Source organism: Ipomoea nil, unplaced genomic scaffold, assembly GCF_001879475.1.
Source record: "Ipomoea nil cultivar Tokyo-kokei standard unplaced genomic scaffold, Asagao_1.1 scaffold2957, whole genome shotgun sequence".
Lineage (NCBI taxonomy): Eukaryota > Viridiplantae > Streptophyta > Magnoliopsida > Solanales > Convolvulaceae > Ipomoea > Ipomoea nil.
Window position 1 is genome coordinate 448132 of NW_017619385.1, and position 17663 is coordinate 465794.

Genomic DNA, 17663 nt, shown 5'->3' on the forward strand with positions numbered 1-17663 from the left:
TGATACTTTTTCTCATTAAAAAAATAAAAGAAAAAATAAAGGTATTATGAGTAGTGAATAATAAAAGATGTGAATATGTGTGTGTATGTGAGAGAGAGAGAGAGAAATTTGGATAAAATGAGAACTTATGTATAGGAGAGAACTAAGAACCAACTAGACTACTAGAGTCATTCATCTTGGAAGATATAACAATTTAAAACGAGGGATGATAGAGTGTATCCCCTAATACATATAAGTGTAAATTGTATACTTTTTACAATTTATGATTTAATTTTTTTTCCTGGTTATGGTTTCTTTTTAAATTTGATTCAAAAATTTATTTGAGTTTAGTAATTATGGTTTGTCTTTAGAGTCCAATTAGCAACAATAGAAACTGCTCTAACAATATCATTAATTATGTAATAGTTAGGGTTCACCTTTTAAAAGGTCACATGATATCGGTATCCAATTCAAATTCAAATAATAATAATTAAAAAAACACTTATAACATCCAATTCCTGATATCTGAAAGAATTTAAAAAATAAAAACAAATACTAAACTCATTGCATGGTAGAAAAAATAAATCATATAAAGTATATAATTGTCATCATACTCTTAGCAATCAAGGCATTACTGCCTTCTTCCATTCATATTTATACTTCAAAAGCAACTCCAACAGATTAAGGCTACAGCGTGCAAAATGAACATAAAACATTCTCTAAACTGGAAACAATTATACCCATGAAATAATAATAATAATAATAATAATAATAATAATAATAATAATAATAATTTATCATGTGTAAGTGTGAATCTACTAAACATGCATCCTCAATAATTATGAAGTGGAAATGCAGTATACCTAACTTGAAGATGATTAGCCTTTGTTGGCAATCAACAAGCAGTGTAACTACTAACTATGCAATAGCCGACATTATAGTCTCTGTCTGTGTTGGGCGCCATTGCGTCTTCTCTACACAAAGCAATCCTTCGTCATCCTTTGAGAAAGTAAATTTCACTTTCCAGTGTAGCGATCGAGCCATTTTCTCCAGTTCAAGTATCATTTCAGAATTGTCCCGGACGATCAGTTTCCCTTTCGGCCTCAGAATCCGGTCCACTTCAGCAATAACGCCCTCAAGGCTGCACCTGTTTTTCGAAAGAGTGTTCCCGTGTCACTTAACCCCCCAGTGGAGTAATGTTTATGAGCAAGTTTTAGAGGCGGGAGTGCGAAAAATCTTACCTTTCCTTCATCTCGGAGAAAAGATGATCAGCGTGGAGAAGATCGTATGTTCTAGGGTATGTGCTGAAAGATTCACACCAGTCGTGATACATCCCGAACAAACCACGCTCGAATATTACGGGAAGTGTGTCGGGTGAATGGATTGGAACTATGTTCATAACCCAGATTTTCAAGTCTTTGAGTGCTGCAGCAAATCTGCAACGAGAATAAATTTTTCAGCGGCTAAAGGTGGCAGTTTTCTTATCATAAAATGAAAAATGTAATCGCCAGAAACAAGTTAATACCTCCAATGGTCCTCCGAGTATTAGCGATTTACCAGCTGTGGTCATCCGAGTTTTGAATAACCTCCAATGGTCCTCCATGTTTTAAGAAATAACCCGTGATCCTTTTAGGACATCTCGTGGTCATTTTAAACTCGGATTTTTTTAAGGATTAGGACCACGGGTGGTTATTTTTTAAAACATGGAGGACCATTGGAGGTCATTTAAAACTCGGGTGACCACAGCTGGTAAATCGCTAATACTCGGAAGACCATGGGAGATATTAAGTCCGCCAGAAACTATAGAAAGAATGACACATCCAAGAAAGAAAGCAAAATAAAGAATAATAACTTACCCTCCATACACAGCTTTCATGTCCATGACATTCCTCACTGACGACCAGTCAATATCAAAACCTTTCAGATATGACCTCGACACAACGTTTTTCCAATGATCATAGTCAGCAGTGAAATCTTCGGGAGCTGATTTACCATAAACTCCTTGTTCGGAACTTTTTAACCAATAAGGTGGTTTCTCCAACCTCTTTGGCCATACCTCAGGCCACCGTGATCCACGTTTTGAACCTCCTGTTGGAATTTTGTGCATACATGCCTGGAGCTTCACATTCCTGAACAAAATAAATAAATAAAAATAAACACATTTTCCAAGCAGAACGACTTTTCAATAGATCAATAAAATATTTATCATTGTAGGAAGGAAGGGATGTTAATGGAAAGAGGATATTTTCCTTCAAAACAGATGTTTTGGCAGCAAATGAACCCTGAGCACTGAAGATGGTGTTTTTTATGCTTAGCACAATGTAAATAACAAACAAATAGATAACCGTTTAGAAGCCGCTAAAAAATTATGTGCATTTCAGAACAAGACATCATGAAAATTTAAATATAAGTAGTTTCTTATGACTTGACTGACCATATCTCAAGAGGGATCAAAAAGAAAATAATGCAGAAAAACATTTTTTTTCAATGTCAATGATTTTCAAATAACCAATGCAATTCTGCACTTTTCATGTCTTACTTAACAGACCTGTACAAGAATTCGTTGCAGTATAAAATCAACGAAATCATTTTTTGCAACAAAATGATTATATTTATCATGGCAGCAGATACCCAGGGTAGTTTTAGTAGATCCCGTGAGTTTCCTAATGTTTTTACAAATCCAACAAGATTCCTCGCTCTTGCGGCTCTTCTTTCCGGTTGCAATTTTCTATATGTAAATTTATAATGCACCTTCGACTGCTTTTCTACACTTCTTAATGCTAGTTTGTGATAGATGGATATATCACTAATAAGTATGCAATGTTTAACAGAACTGTACCAGGCAGCATCGGGATCATCAGCCTCTTTGCAGATCGGTGGCTCATTTTCTGCTCTTCCATCATAGCAATCATTCGAAGTTGGCTTTCTAAAGATCGCAGCACCTACTTCATTCAACTTGTCTTGCTTTATTACCACTAGCTCCCAGCACATTGACTTTGTCAGCTCAGACATAGCTGCACAAAAATCAGAGAACGGGGCATCAGACCCTGACTCGCTAGTGAACGGATAAAAATTTTATCAAGTAATTAGCAATCACCTTTCCAAATGCCAGCGTTTTCAGGGTCGTTACGATATACTGGAGTTGCAGACCATACAAAGTACCCACCGGGCCGCAAGACACGATTCAATTCTAACAGAAGCTTACCACCTGCAATTTACTAAGACGTTAACCATCAGTACATTGATATACATAAGTGATATAACAGCGAATGGGCCCAGCTGAAAGCTTCACCTTCGATATGCCATGGAACTCTACAGCGTGCACAATGGACAACATCGAACACCTTGCTGGGGAAGGGTAGTCTTTTTGTACCCATAACAGCTGATATAGCGGGAATACCCCTTTCTAGGGCAAACTGCACTTGTGCCTCGTGCTCATCCTTTGGAGCAAGGGATATTGCAAGTACATCTCTCTCAAAAAGGTATCCTCCAAAACTCGCCACTCCACAGCCAACATCCAATATTACACGAGTTCTTTTTCCCCATGCAATTTTAGGAAGAGACTGCATTGCCAGAAAAAACACCAGTTTCAAGAATTGAACCAGAAAATATCCATCAACAATACTCTATAGTCTATAATACAAAGATCCACATTAATCGAAACATGTTGCAAATGTTCGCAAAAATAATCATAGGTTAAGTAACTAGGAGCTTCAAAAATTTATTTTCTGACCCAGAAAACAGGATACACAAAGACAACACTGCCAAACATTTTCTGCCTAAATTTAAAATTCTGGTAGCAATGTGTCTATAGCATTGAGAAAAAATATAGCTTCATTGAGGAATCAATGCAATGCATACCACTTTCTAGTAGAAAACTCCACCAAGTAGAAGTAATGATGAGTGTAAAAATCTTACTCTTGTATAGCAAGGAAAAAGATGAAAAATAAACTTTTTCCAATACAATTATTAATAAATTATCTAAAGCTCACACATTGTAACTAAAGAAACTATTCACTATTACAGGAATAAGAAAAACAATTGATACTAAGTGGTGAAGGTAGAAAAAGAGATAAAGAAATAAATAATAAAAACATAGCACATTGGAGCTTGAAAGAACTAACATTTTGGACAAAATCAATATAGTGGAGAGCTCCATTCTTGAACTGAGTACCACCACCTGGAAAAGTAAGATATTCACCAGTAACTTTGACCCAATTTTGATGCCCTTTGACCTTGGCAAGCTTGGCGTGAGGTACATTAGAGTACCATATCTGAAAAATGAGCAAACGTTCTGGGTCATTAAATAAACAAAATTGCAATCAAAGAAGAAAACCAAGTAGAACATTGCATGAAACTATACCTGTTCCCTGCTCTTAGGCCATTTGATGGGCTGCTTGTATCCTTCGGGCAGTGGAACAAGACATGATGGAGCTTCTTCTGGACAGTGCCTCTCACGATGTTCATAGTGCATTGTAGTTGGAAGCTTGCGTATGGCTTGTAAATTATCTAAGCAAGGAATATAATCCGGTCCAGCACTGGTATTACACAGCCTCCACTTATGGCCATTATTACCCATCGACAGTACAGATTCTTGTGATTCCTTCTCTTTTTCAGATTCAGCAGCTTGAGTTGACCAAGGGCCATTCTGAATAGTAGTTTCCTTCAAAATCTCAGACTGATCTCCTGATGGAAAAACTTCATCTCCATTCTGGTTGATTACAAGGTTATCTTCCTTGTCACTTCCAGACTTATCATCTGAACCTTCATCTTGCTTAGTCTCAACATTATCTTCATCCTCTTGCTTTGAATTTTCTTCACTGCCCTCTGTGTGCTCAGAATTAACTGTATCCTCTCCACTGTTGTCTTCAGACTCGTTTATACTTTCTTGTGCTTGATCAAAGCCATCAGAATTTGACTTTTCGACTTCATTATCCAAATCCCCACTCACATGACTTGATTCTTCATCATTTGAACTCGTATCTTCACCATTGGTGTTTGAACTGGACTCAGCATCAGAATTGTTCTCAGTCTCCCCGTCCGTTTGTGAATCATCTAAACTAAGTGCAAATCTGCCCTTAATACTCTTGGTTCCTTTCAATTTGACCTCATTCACTGTATCTAAAGAAGAAAACTCCATGTCCTGAACAGGAATAGTATACGATGACATCAACATCCAAATCCCAATCATACAGAACCCAAGCAAAGTCAGGATAGTAACTGTTGAATAACATTTGGATCTCCCTCCATTGGTCCGGGAGATATTCCCAGAAGCCATTAGCCTTGAACTTCTGAAACAAGAAATATTAATAAATCTCCTGAAACTGAGATAGATAATATGAATACATGAGTTGAGAAAAACAAAGATTCGATTCAAAATTAGAACCAGAGTTATTGTTAATATATCATCTAAGCAAGCTTATAAATGGTCCTCCAGTATGAAGAAATGAAATTAATGCTAATTAAAGAACAGAATCTGTCATCAAGAATTGTTACTCGCAGAACAACACACAAGTTAACTTCAATGGATCAAACAGAAACAGCATTCTTTAAGCTGACATCAAGATTTGTAACTTGCAGATTAACATTGCATTGCATTTAAATTAGAAAGCATAATCTCTTCACTTGCACTGTGCACATAAAGCAAAAATCATATAATCATAAAAAAGGTAAAAAATAAAGTTAAATACCGATTCAATTCCCCCTTTTCTCTACACTAGAGAATCAGAACAAAATAAACCTCTAAAAACAGATCCCTCCCCAACCCAAAAATAACCCATCCAGATCATAATAAATTACACAACTATCTTCTAGATTTTAAACTTTTTTGTGCAAAAACTGGGCAAAGAAGCTAACTTTCCAGATCAAACAAGAACACTAGAAAGGAATATAAAAAGCAGAGCATCGGCAAGCAATAACTGAACTGAACAATGTATACACTGTACTTTGATGCACAGATAGTATAGAATGTACCTTGGAAAATGGGTGAAAGGAATTTGTGGAAACAAGTCTAGTCTAGTCTAGTGTTTGAAGTTCATTTTGTGAAGAGACCAAAATATGATGGGAGTCTATTAATATTAAGTAGGGAATGGAGTGTGGGGTTGGGGTTGGAAATCGAAATCATTGCCGACACTCGCTCAAAGGCAAGTGGGAATCCGATATTGCGATTTGCGCGCCTGTCACCCTTTAACTTCAATTCGTCTACTGTGTTTCTACTCCCTATTCTCTAATCTCTAAAACAAATCCCAATAAATTCTCCAATTAGTTGGAAAATGTTTTTTTTTTTGGAATCATATCATATATCCCATTTTACTTAACATGTGACTCGTGTTTCAGTTTTTTTCTTTAGCATTTTCTTTTAATTGTTAATAAAAAGTTTATTAGTATTTTTTATTTAATTTTTAAATATATACATTTTATATATTAACATTAAATTAAATATTACTTCGTACTAGCCAAGGACCAGGCTCTTCCAAATGAAAAGTCGTGAGTTCAATTCTCAGTGGGAGCGATATTGACTCTTTGTGCTTTGTAGGTTGAGAAAATAATTATGAATATATATTACTCTCTTATCTGTCCTACTTAGTATTCATTGGTCAAACCCACTCTTTCTTTTTGTTTATTTTCTTTATTATTTTTTATTTATTTTTAAATTTGATTTTTTGTGTTTAATATTATTTTTAGTGTAGTTTCTAAATATATAAATTTTGTATACTAATACTAAACTTAATATTATAAAAAAAAAATTGAATTAAAAATAACTTCACTCAAACCTTGTTAATCGAACAAGACATATAAAATGGAACGGAAGGAATACATTGTAACAGAGTCAGTAGTACTCAAAAAAAATAGGAATAAGGTTCAAATTGGCCACTGAACGTAACCTGAAAGTGCAATTAGACCACTAAACGAAAAAAAAAAAAAAAAAAAGTGCAATTAGGCCACTGAACACTCAAAAAAGTGCAATTATCCCACTGAACACTCCAAATGTATGCAATTTCACCGGATAGCAGGTTACCATCAATTTTATCAGGTTAACAGCTTACGTGGCAGCTGAGTTGGCATTTTTAATAATTTTTAATAAATATTTAAAAAATTAAAAAATTTACTAAAAATTTAAAAAATTTTAAAAATTTACTACAAAAAGAAATTAAAAATTTACTACAAATTTTTTTTTAAAATTAATTTTTAAAAAAATTTATTATTAAAAATTATTTTAAAAAATATTAAAAATGCCAACTCAGCTGCCACGTAAGCAGGTAAACTGCTAGAATTGATGGTAACCTGCTATCAGGTGAAATTGCATACATTTGGAGTGTTCAGTGACTTAATTACACTTTTTTTTTCGTTCAGTAGCCTAATTACATTTTCATGTTACGTTCAGTGGCCAATTTGGACCTTATTCTAAAAAAAAATATTACTAAAAAAGTTAAAATTGTAGATAATTTAAATCAAGTCTCGCTTACAAAATCACACACATAAAATGATATAGAAAAAATAACATCTTTACCAAGTTAGAAGATATCAAATAAACAAATTTAATTTGTATGTAAATGTGAGGACAAAGAGAAAATTTTTATAGTAATTTACCATATGGTATTGTCCCTTGATCTACTTTTTATTTTCGTATCACCCATGAGAGAACCCACTAATGTATTAGAATACTGAATACAAAGTAGAAAATCTCTTGTTGCTAATGTCAGCCACAAAATTACAAAGCATTCAAATATGAACTCTTCTGCTTTATCATAGACTTATGCTTCAAAATTATTTGATTTGAATTTTTTTGCCTTAATTTTTTTAAGAATATAAAATATATATGATTTCCAAATGCAATTGAAAAGCATCATCAAAAGTTATTATATACCATTCTTTTCTAACATAATAATTTCCAATTTCAAGAATAGTTAATAAAAACATATAGCATGAGTGTTAAACTATCACCCTTATTTAACAAACACGTCAATCTCTTTACATATTCAATCTAATGGAATCATTTTTGCAGGAACAATTCTTCTAATTCTTCTTTTTCCTTTTCCCTCTAAGATTATTTAATAATGTTAACAATTATATATATATATATATATATATATATATATATATATATATATATATATATATATATATATATATATATATATATATATAGAGAGAGAGAGAGAGAGAGAGAGAGATCAAATGCGGTAATAAGATTCAGGTGCGGAGATGGGGTTTAATCTCAACCCTTGATCTAATCAAAATCAACAACTCAGATTAAACACAGATTAAAAAAATGTAGTGGCAATTTGGTCTTTTTGCATCTAGGTCAAATTTAAGGTGTGTGGTTTCTGTGCTGTGTGCTTAAGGTGCGTCAGTTGTTGAAACTTAAGGTGCGTCGGCCTAAAGCTTTAGGTGCGTGGTTTTCCTTCTTAAAGTGCGCCATTTTTTACAATTTTCTTCTTTAACTTTTTTTTTTTTTTTTTTTTTTTTTTTTTTTTGCAGTCCCAAAACACAACCACTATCATTTTCTAATAATGTTTCAGATATGTTAATGGATATTGACAAAGTAACATAGAAGAGAATAGATGAGCGCCAGTAGCAGATCCTGAGTTTGTAACAACGCTTTTTTTTTTCATTGATCTGAGCAGTTGATCTAGATTTGACCAACGGCTCAGATCTAACCTCATCTTTCACCTGAGAGATACTTCGTACCAGAACCAACCTGTCATTTTGTTATTATAATTGATTATGTGTCATTTTTATCATTTTTATTTATATTTACTAAAATTATTATACATCTAAACATGTTTCAGATCATGGGTTTATAACAACGCATTTTTTTATTTTCAAAAAAAAAAAACATTTTTTTTTAAAAATTCATTGATTTGAGCCGTTGATCTAAATTTGATCAAGCCCCTCTTAATTTTTTTTAAAAAAATTATTATGCATATATTAAATGAACTCAAAATATATGTATTAAAGCCCAAATTCATTAATTGAAAGTAAATAAATGAAATAATCAAATTTATCATTATTCTTTATTAATTAGCTTTTTATTTTTGGTCAAGATTTCAATAATGAAGAGCATTAAGTATCTAATTTAATTTCATTACTCTTTAAATTTGAGGTATATTTGTTTTAGTTTTATTAATTGATTAATTAATTGATAACTTATTATGTCGAGTAATCCTTCACGTCGTTGAGTTCAGGGAGCCAACTCTCCAGCTTGCTGTCATGGCTGAGGATAACAACACCAATTTTCAGACCGCACAGTATTTCCAACTCCTTGCTTTTCTTGATGATGCAAACCGCCCTCCTCTCATAACACAACTTTAGGATGTAAATTTGCTAAGTTAAATGATTAGTTTTGAAATTTATAAAAATTAATAATAATTATTTATTTCGCAATATTGATTTTGGTTTTCATCTCTTAAATTTTGAAATATATATTCAATTAATCCGTAAAATAGATATCTATTTATTATAAAAAAAATTTGTTGTTGACCAAACAATTGACAACTTCTTATTTGATAAAATAGTGACAACGCATATTTAAATAAATGTAAATACTTTTAGCAAAAATTACAATTTTCATCCCTAAGTTATAGGGTAATTGTAGAATTCGTACATAATTGTTGGTCGTGCTCACTTTTTGTCCATAAGCTATAATTGACGTCGCAAATTTCATCCTTTTAATAATAGGTTGTGCTCAATCTTTGTCCCTAAATTATACTAACATTGCAAATTTCGTCCCTAATGTTTTGTTAGTAAAGGAACGAAATTTGCAACATCAATTACGGAGTATATCTTAGGGACAAAAAGTGAGAACGACCAACAATTAGAGACGAATTCTACAATTATTGAGTTAATTCCAGCAATGGTCCTCCGACTATATTGATTTTCCAAATTAGTCCCCGACTTTTAATTTGAACACTTTACGTCCCTTGACTTTCAATTTATTTCCAATTGAGGTCCTTTCGTCAGATTACGGTAAAGTGGACTTTAAATGAAAGGTTAAAGTAGTCATTTCATCTACCTAATGTATAGTTCTTCGTATTTATTCCTTGTATACGTGACTTCGGACATCAGATTCACTTAATTGCTTAATCCCTAATGAAATTTTGTTCTTCGAGCAGATTTTGGGATTAAGCAATTAAGTGAATCTAATATTCGAAGTAGCGCATACAAGGGAGAAATACGAAGAATTATACATTAGGCATATGAAATGACTACTTTACCCTTTCATTTAAAGTCCAATTTACCGTAATCTGACGAAAGGACCTCAATTGGAGAGAAATTGAAAGTCAAGGGACGTAAAGTGTCCAAATTAAAAGTCGATGACTAATTTTGGAAATTAATATAGTCGGAGGACCATTGCTGGAATTAACTCTACAATTGTCATATAACTTAGTGATAAAAATTATAATTTTCCTTATTTTTTACTATTATATATATGTCGTGTTAAGTGAAAAATTCGAAAGTAATGTTTGACAACCTTAACAATCATACTCATGTAATTATATATTTCATATATTATTGCACATAGTATAAATAAAAATAATTATCAATAATAATCGGCATAATCATGTAGGGTATATATAATGATATTTTATGGTTGGTACTATTACCGACTAACATGATAAATTTCTTCTATAAATTTGATCCCCTAACCTAGACTTTCTGACTCCGCCGCGCCCATGCCTGAGAGATACTTCGCCCCAGAACCGACCCGTCATTTTGTTATTATAATTGAGATTATGTGTCATTTTTATTTATATTTACTACAAAAATTATTATATACATCTAAACATTTCTTCATTAAAAATCTCGATTACAATCATCTTAAAGAAAAAATCACTATTTCAACTGAATTTCATATGAACAAAGCAGCAAGTTTCGTCTCTCTAAGATCAGATATGATCATTGTTAATTTGCATAAGGATATCTAAAAAAAATTAAACTCCATACATTAATCATGTATTGGACAATAATTCTTTTCTTTGGAATAAAACCAAGTATTATTTATTATTCTTTTCTTACATTAGACATTTATCTAGTAACATAAAACACATTGTTACGATCAGTAATAACTAATAACCCAACAGGGTAGCTCAAATGGAAAATGAGCTTTCTTTATGGGGGAGAATTCTGGGATAACTTGGGTTTGATTCCCACAAGTGACAATTCCCTTTGGGTCAGCTTTTGTTTCTCTCGGAGCGAACCGGGTGGACCTGAATCGTTAAACGGACAGAGAAAGACCCGGACCACAATGTGTGGTTGTGACACCAACAAAAATACAATTAGACGCTGTAAAAATTAAATTTTAAAATATTTTTATAAATAGATAAAAATTATTATGTGCATGATGAATCACAATTTAATTCAATCATAAAGTATAATGGTGATTGCTTGGCAGCCAATTATGACAGCATGCAATGCAGTAGATGAGAGGACCACCGACGATGGCAGCGTCGGTGCTTGTCAGATCAATTAACATGTACCATATGCGTCAACATTACGAGGAAAGCAACATATCGTCTGATTTAATGCTATATGCTAGGTTCACATTTAACCTTATTCATTATTATGGGAATTAATCATAAGTGTGCTTCTACTTTTCTTTTCTATTTTATAGTTTTCCCACTTTGTTTATTCTTAGAGGACCAATGACCTAGTGATGTAGTAGCATGAAGTGACTCTTTCAAATGGGAGGTTATAGGTTTGAATTCCAGTGGAACGATACTTTTTGTATTTTAATAAGTTAAGAAAATAGTTATGAACAAATACTACATTGTAACTGAGTCAGTAGTACTAAAAAAAAAAAAAAAAAAAAAAAAAAAAAAAAAAAAAAAAAAAACCTTATACTTAGAGGTCAAATGAGAAATGGGATCACTCTCTCTAAATCTTTATGGTTTTTTTTTTTTTTTGTTTTTTTTTGTTTTTTTTATATTGTACTTTGTAGGGAATATTTTATATTTTATATTTCATGATTTTCACTACTAAAAGTTATCAGATTTGAATTCACGAAAAAGTAATGAAACTTGAGGATTTTTAGACAGAAACACATCTTTGTTTGACTATGAGAATAATTTAAGAAAAATAACGGGTTGAGATTTTCTATCCATCATAAAAATAGATGAAATAATCAATAATCAACAAACACTTCAATGGCTTGTCATATCCAAATTTTGATAGTTTGAATTTTTTCGTACACTAATAGGTAGATTTTTTTTAAAAGTAAAAACTTTGTTAGAATGTTTTCTATTATGTAGGGAGGATGAGGATACGATATATCTGAATGAATAATAATGAGTCTGTACAGGAGTATATATAGTAGTGAATAGTAAACCTATTACAAGACGAATACTAATAATAATAGGTAACGAACACTAATTACTAATAATAATAGGTAACGAACACTAATGATGATAGAGTCCTAATACTCCCCCTCAAGCACAAGGTGGACTAGCAACAACATTGAGCTTGCCACATAGAGTAGAGAAACGCGGACCAGGGAGAGCTTTAGTGAACACATCAGCGAGCTGATCCTTTGTGGAAATGAAGCTAACCTGCAACTCCTTCTTCGCCACTTTGTCACGAACAAAGTGGTAATCAATTTCCACATGCTTCGTACGAGCATGGAACACCGGGTTGGAACAGAGATAAGTCGCACCCAAATTATCACACCAGAGAGTGGGAGGAGCAGCCAATGACACTCCAAGCTCGTGCAACAGAGAAACCAACCAGGTGACCTCCGCAGACACATCAGCCAGAGCCTTGTATTCAGCCTCTGTAGACGAACGAGCAACCGTGCGTTGCTTCCGACAAGACCAGGAAATCAGATTGCCACCAAGAAAAACCGCAAAACCACTAGTAGACTTCCTGTCAGCTGGATCACCAGCCCAGTCCGAATCCGAAAAGGCATGAACCGCAACAGAGGAGGAAGGACGAATAAAAATACCAAAGTGCAGAGTTCCTTTTACATACCGCAGAACACGCTTGAGCATAGCCCAATGCTCAGTGGTTGGAGAGTGCATATGCTGACAGACCCGATTCACGGCAAAAGAGAGATCCGGACGAGTAACAGTAAGATACTGTAGAGCCCCAGCAAGACTGCGATACTGCGTGGGATCCGCATAGGGAACCACAGAATCAGAAGAAGGTCGGGACACAGGAACCGGAGTAGCCAATGGTTTACAGTCCACCATACCTGCACGGCTCAAAATATCTCGCATGTATCGCTGCTGAGAAAGAAACAAACCACCATCCTTGGAGACCGTCTCAATGCCAAGAAAAAAAGACGGAGCACCCATGTCACGAATCTTAAACTCCGAGGCTAAGTCAGTAAGAAGCCGAGTAACACACGAAGCATCAGACCCCATAACAAGGATATCATCAACATAGACAAGCAAATATAAACAAATAGAGGCACGAGTATAGATAAATAAAGAAACATCAGTCTTGGAGGGTGAAAAACCAACCGACACCAAGAAAGCATGCAACCTATTGAACCACGCTCGAGGAGCCTGCTTAAGACCATAGAGTGACCTCTGTAACAAACACACATCATCCGGCCGTGACTGGTCTTCATAACCGGGCGGCTGTCTCATGTAAACTGTCTCTGCAAGATTACCATTGAGGAAGGCGTTGTGAACATCCAACTGCCGAATGACCCAACCGCGAGAAACGGCTAAAGAGAGAAGAAGCCGCACGGTGGTGGGTTTGACAACAGGACTGAAAGTCTCAAAAAAGTCTTGCCCAGCGACTTGATTGAAACCCTTTGCGACCAATCGAGCCTTGTGCTGCTCAATCGTGCCATCGGCCTTGCGCTTCGTTCTGAACACCCATTTGCACCCCACAACGTTCATGCCAGGTGTACGACTAACCAGACGCCAAGTGTGATTCTGGAGCAAGGCATTAAACTCAAGATCCATGGCCTCACACTACTCCGGATACCGAACTGCCTGAGAATAACAAGTCGGTTCAGGAACAGTCATAAGAGCCACATGCTGCGTCGGTCCTTGAGAACGGGTTGCCATGACATGAGACCGAGGCTGAACAGGCTTCGCCGTACGGCGGCCTCGCTTGGGCGCAGTAGGAGCACCCGAGACCGCCCCTTCCGGAGCCGTAGCAGTCACGGTGCGAGAATCTGAACCAGCTGCGGCAGTCCCGGAATCCGCGTCCAACTCTGGATGAGGATCAGGTCCAGTGGGACAAACATCGGAGCCAACACCAACCCGAACGGCACCAACAACCCACGGCTTAACCGGGCGAGAGCTAGAGACCTGAGAAGGCATAGAAGAAGCAAACGGATATACGGTCTCATCAAACCGTACATGACGACAAATGAATACCTTGTTAGTAGTAGGATCTAAACAACGATAGCCACGAAACGAAGACGGATAACCAAGAAACACACACGGGGATGACCGATACTGCAACTTGTTACGATTGTACGGGCGCAACAGAGGATAACAGAGACAGCCAAACACACGTAAGAAGGAATAAGAAGGATTAGAATGATGCAAACGATAATGAGGACTGACATTGTCTAGAACTCGAGTAGGCATTTTATTGATGAGATAGACCGCAGTCTCAAAGGCATAATCCCAATATCGCTGTGGAACCGAAGCCTGAGCCAAGAAAGCCAGACTCGTTTCCACAACGTGACGATGCCGACGCTCAACTCTACCATTCTGCTCATGGGTATAGGCACAAGATTGCCTATGATTGATACCCAAAGAGACAAAAGTACGGTGCAACCGTTTATACTCTCCCCCTAAATCAGATTGTATAGAGACAATCTTACGACCATATGAACGCTCAACTAGTGACCGAAACTGCTCGAAGATAGCATACACATCAGTTTTTAATCGCATAGGATAAAACCATACATAGTGTGTGTAGTCATCAACAAACAAAACAAAATAACGAAAACCACTGACAGAAAGAAAAGGCGCTGGGCCCCAAATATCAGTATAAATAAGCTCTAAAACATGCGACGTAGTAGTATTGACACGAGGCAAGGGAAACCGAGATGATTTCCCAAGCATACAAGCACGACATGACACCGAACTATTACTAAAACTAGAATCAATGGAACACGAATTCAAAATCTGTCGCAAGACACGAGGATGAGGGTGACCCAACCGACCATGCCAAACGTCAGAGGAGACACGCGAAGCCACTAACGCAGCGGGACTCGAACGAGAAACAGGCCAAGAATAGAGACCCCCCGAAGCCTGCCCTCTATACAGAACTTCCCTGGTTGAACGATCTTTCACAAAGAAACAATCAGGGTGAAATTCAAAGAATACATTATTATCACGGGCAAACCGTTGCACGGATAATAAAGACGCAGAAAGCCCAGGAACAAAAAGAACATCAGACAACCGAAACAGTGTTTTAGAAGAGGCTACCGAAGATGAACCAGTACCAATAATAGGTAAACACTTACCGTCACCAACACGAAGATGATCCAGACCGTTATAAGAGACCGTCAAGGACATTAAAGACGGATTTGGGGTGGCATGGTTCGACGCACCAGTGTCGGGAAACCATTGCTGAGTGCTAACCGAAGCCGCATCATCCACAGGAAACGCAACATGCGCTCTCGGCCCCGGAGCTCCATCGTACCGGCGAAAGCACGAAGCGGCCGAATGGCCCTCGCCGGAGCAGATCTAGCACTGGACAGCCCCGGCACCGCCACGACCACGGCCACGCCCTTTGCCGCGACCACGGCCGCGGTTGCCGCCTCCACGTTGCTGCCCGCCCGAACGACCTCCACCTCGCTGAGCCGCCATGGCGACCGGAGCAGCAGCAACATCACCAGCATCATCGGCACATATAAAAGCCTGCGAAACAAGAAAATCGGATAGCTCGGGCAGAGACACCGGAGCACCCCTTGTGAGCGACGCCACCAAAGGACGATATTCGGACCGCAAGCCTCGGAATATATACATATTCTGATCCTCTAGCGTCACCGGACGGCCGGCAAGCGCTAAATCCTCGATAAGCACCTGCGCACGGCCAAGATAGTCCGGGATCGAAGCATCCCCCTGCCGTAATCCTTGCAACTTGTCCACCAACCGGAGGGCACGAGCCCGTGTAGTCGAACCAAGAACCTGTTCGATTGCCAACCACAAATGCCGAGAAGTGGACTTACCGATTGCGAGGTGCATCATCTCGTTGGACAAGGATGAGATTAATAAGGAGAGCACGGCCTTATCTTGACGGAGCCATGCACTCCGAGCAGCGGAAGACGAAGCCGACGAAGGCACTGCAAGAACAGCTCCCTCGGCAGGCGGCACGGCAAGCGCGGTGATCGGCGGACATACCGAAGTACCATCGACAAAACCCAACAACCCTTGGCCATCCAAGAACGGAAGAAGCTGAGTACGCCAAAACAAAAAATTGCGGGATGTCAACTTGATGGAGACGAAGTGATGCGCCGAAGAGAAAGACACCCCCGACTGCAGCGGTGCAACAAGCGCGGCCTCGGAAACGGTCCGTTCAGAACTACCAACAGAGCCGTCATCAGATCTGAGGTGCGCCATTAGAGAGAGGAGAGAGAAACCTGCTGATACCAGATGAGGATACGATATATCTGAATGAATAATAATGAGTCTGTACAGGAGTATATATAGTAGTGAATAGTAAACCTATTACAAGACGAATACTAATAATAATAGGTAACGAACACTAATTACTAATAATAATAGGTAACGAACACTAATGATGATAGAGTCCTAATAGGGAGGACCGCGGTTCCAGTTCTGATTCCACAAATGGTCAAATCGAAACCTGAACCTTATAATAAGGTTTCGGTTCCGGTTCCGGTTCATGAACAGACGGTTCCGGTTGGAATCGCCGGTTCTAACCGGATTTATATATATATATATATATATATATAAGCTATGATTTTTAATTTTTTTCCGCTTTGGAATCGGAACCGGAATCGTACGGACGATTCGGTTTCGATTCCGGTTCAACAGTGCACGGTTCGATTCGAACCGTAGTCATGCCTACTATTATGTGTGCATAATGTATAAATGAGGTCTAGAAAGAGGCACAACTATTTATTTGTGCATTAAATTAGTGTATAGGTATGTTAATGAAGCCAACTCACTCGGTTTCAGGCTAGTCCTATTGGGTTGTGGGGCTTATTGATTTTTGTTTTGGTTGGACCGACTCAATTAACACTTTTTATATTTTTAAATTAACATACTAATTATTTTATTTTAATAAACAAACACATTTACGTTAATAAATATAAACTTCAACATCATTTAATCAATTCAAATTAGGTCTTCATTTTGAAAATTCAATTCAAAAAACATAAATGCAATGATGAACAGTACAATTAATTCAAGTTCCAACTCTCTAACATCCAAATCTCCACAAACAACAAACACACAGACCATAAAATCCACAATTCACATACCACAAATCCACAATCAACACTAGAGTTTAAAACGACAAACAATCAAACGTAAAACAATGGTTTTTCTATATGCAATTGTCAAATAAAAGAATAAATGTCCATTTATAGTAATTCAACGATTAAGTACAGAAATAAGTATATAAAAGAAATATATTAAATCTAAGGGCAAATTGTAATTTATGACTCTTTATAATATATATGTCAATTATCAATGTCACTCCTGAATTATTAGTGGTGTAAATATTGCCCCTCAATTTTCAAA

General features: G+C 36.6%; 3 protein-coding genes across 4 annotated transcripts; all 3 read right to left on the reverse strand.

The window, feature by feature from the left end:
- Window positions 1-595: 595 nt before the first annotated feature.
- On the reverse strand, window positions 596-6059 carry LOC109162835 (probable methyltransferase PMT25). 2 transcript variants are annotated; one of them, XM_019311535.1, is made up of 10 exons: window positions 5953-5991; window positions 4343-5303; window positions 4104-4253; window positions 3272-3542; window positions 3077-3187; window positions 2819-2993; window positions 1836-2108; window positions 1221-1415; window positions 774-1126; window positions 596-743 (listed from the first exon to the last, which is right to left on the reverse strand). In XM_019311535.1, exons 2-9 carry the CDS (start codon window positions 5255-5257, stop codon window positions 898-900), a joined length of 2319 nt encoding a protein of 772 aa, XP_019167080.1. In that variant the 5' UTR covers window positions 5258-5303; window positions 5953-5991; the 3' UTR covers window positions 596-743; window positions 774-897. The 2 variants fall into 2 exon arrangements, with proteins under 2 accessions (XP_019167080.1, XP_019167079.1); XM_019311534.1 differs by having other exon boundaries at window positions 596-1126; window positions 4343-5270; window positions 5953-6059.
- Window positions 5561-13892, reverse strand: LOC109162655 (uncharacterized mitochondrial protein AtMg00810-like). The gene is made up of 2 exons (XM_019311341.1): window positions 12646-13892; window positions 5561-5609 (listed from the first exon to the last, which is right to left on the reverse strand). The coding sequence occupies exons 1-2, from the start codon at window positions 13890-13892 to the stop codon at window positions 5561-5563; spliced, it is 1296 nt and encodes a 431-aa protein (XP_019166886.1).
- Window positions 13893-15638: 1746 nt separating this feature from the next.
- Window positions 15639-16514, reverse strand: LOC109162656. Its single transcript, XM_019311342.1, has one exon. The coding sequence runs from the start codon at window positions 16512-16514 to the stop codon at window positions 15639-15641; it is 876 nt and encodes a 291-aa protein (XP_019166887.1).
- Between the last annotated feature and the right edge of the window lie 1149 nt (window positions 16515-17663).

Coding starts and splice junctions, on each gene's coding strand:
- LOC109162835 (XM_019311534.1), bottom strand. CDS start 5,257: ATGGCTTCTGGGAATATCTCCCGGACCAATGGAGGGAGATCCAAATGT. Junction 4,254..4,342: donor GGCCTAAGAGCAGGGAACAG/GTATAGTTTCAT, acceptor CTCATTTTTCAG/ATATGGTACTCTAATGTACC. Junction 2,994..3,076: donor AAACGCTGGCATTTGGAAAG/GTGATTGCTAAT, acceptor ATTTTTGTGCAG/CTATGTCTGAGCTGACAAAG.
- LOC109162655 (XM_019311341.1), bottom strand. CDS start 13,892: ATGGATCTTGAGTTTAATGCCTTGCTCCAGAATCACACTTGGCGTCTG. Junction 5,610..12,645: donor GCTGCTCCTCCCACTCTCTG/GTGTGATAATTT, acceptor TTATGTGCACAG/TGCAAGTGAAGAGATTATGC.
- LOC109162656 (XM_019311342.1), bottom strand. CDS start 16,514: ATGGCGCACCTCAGATCTGATGACGGCTCTGTTGGTAGTTCTGAACGG.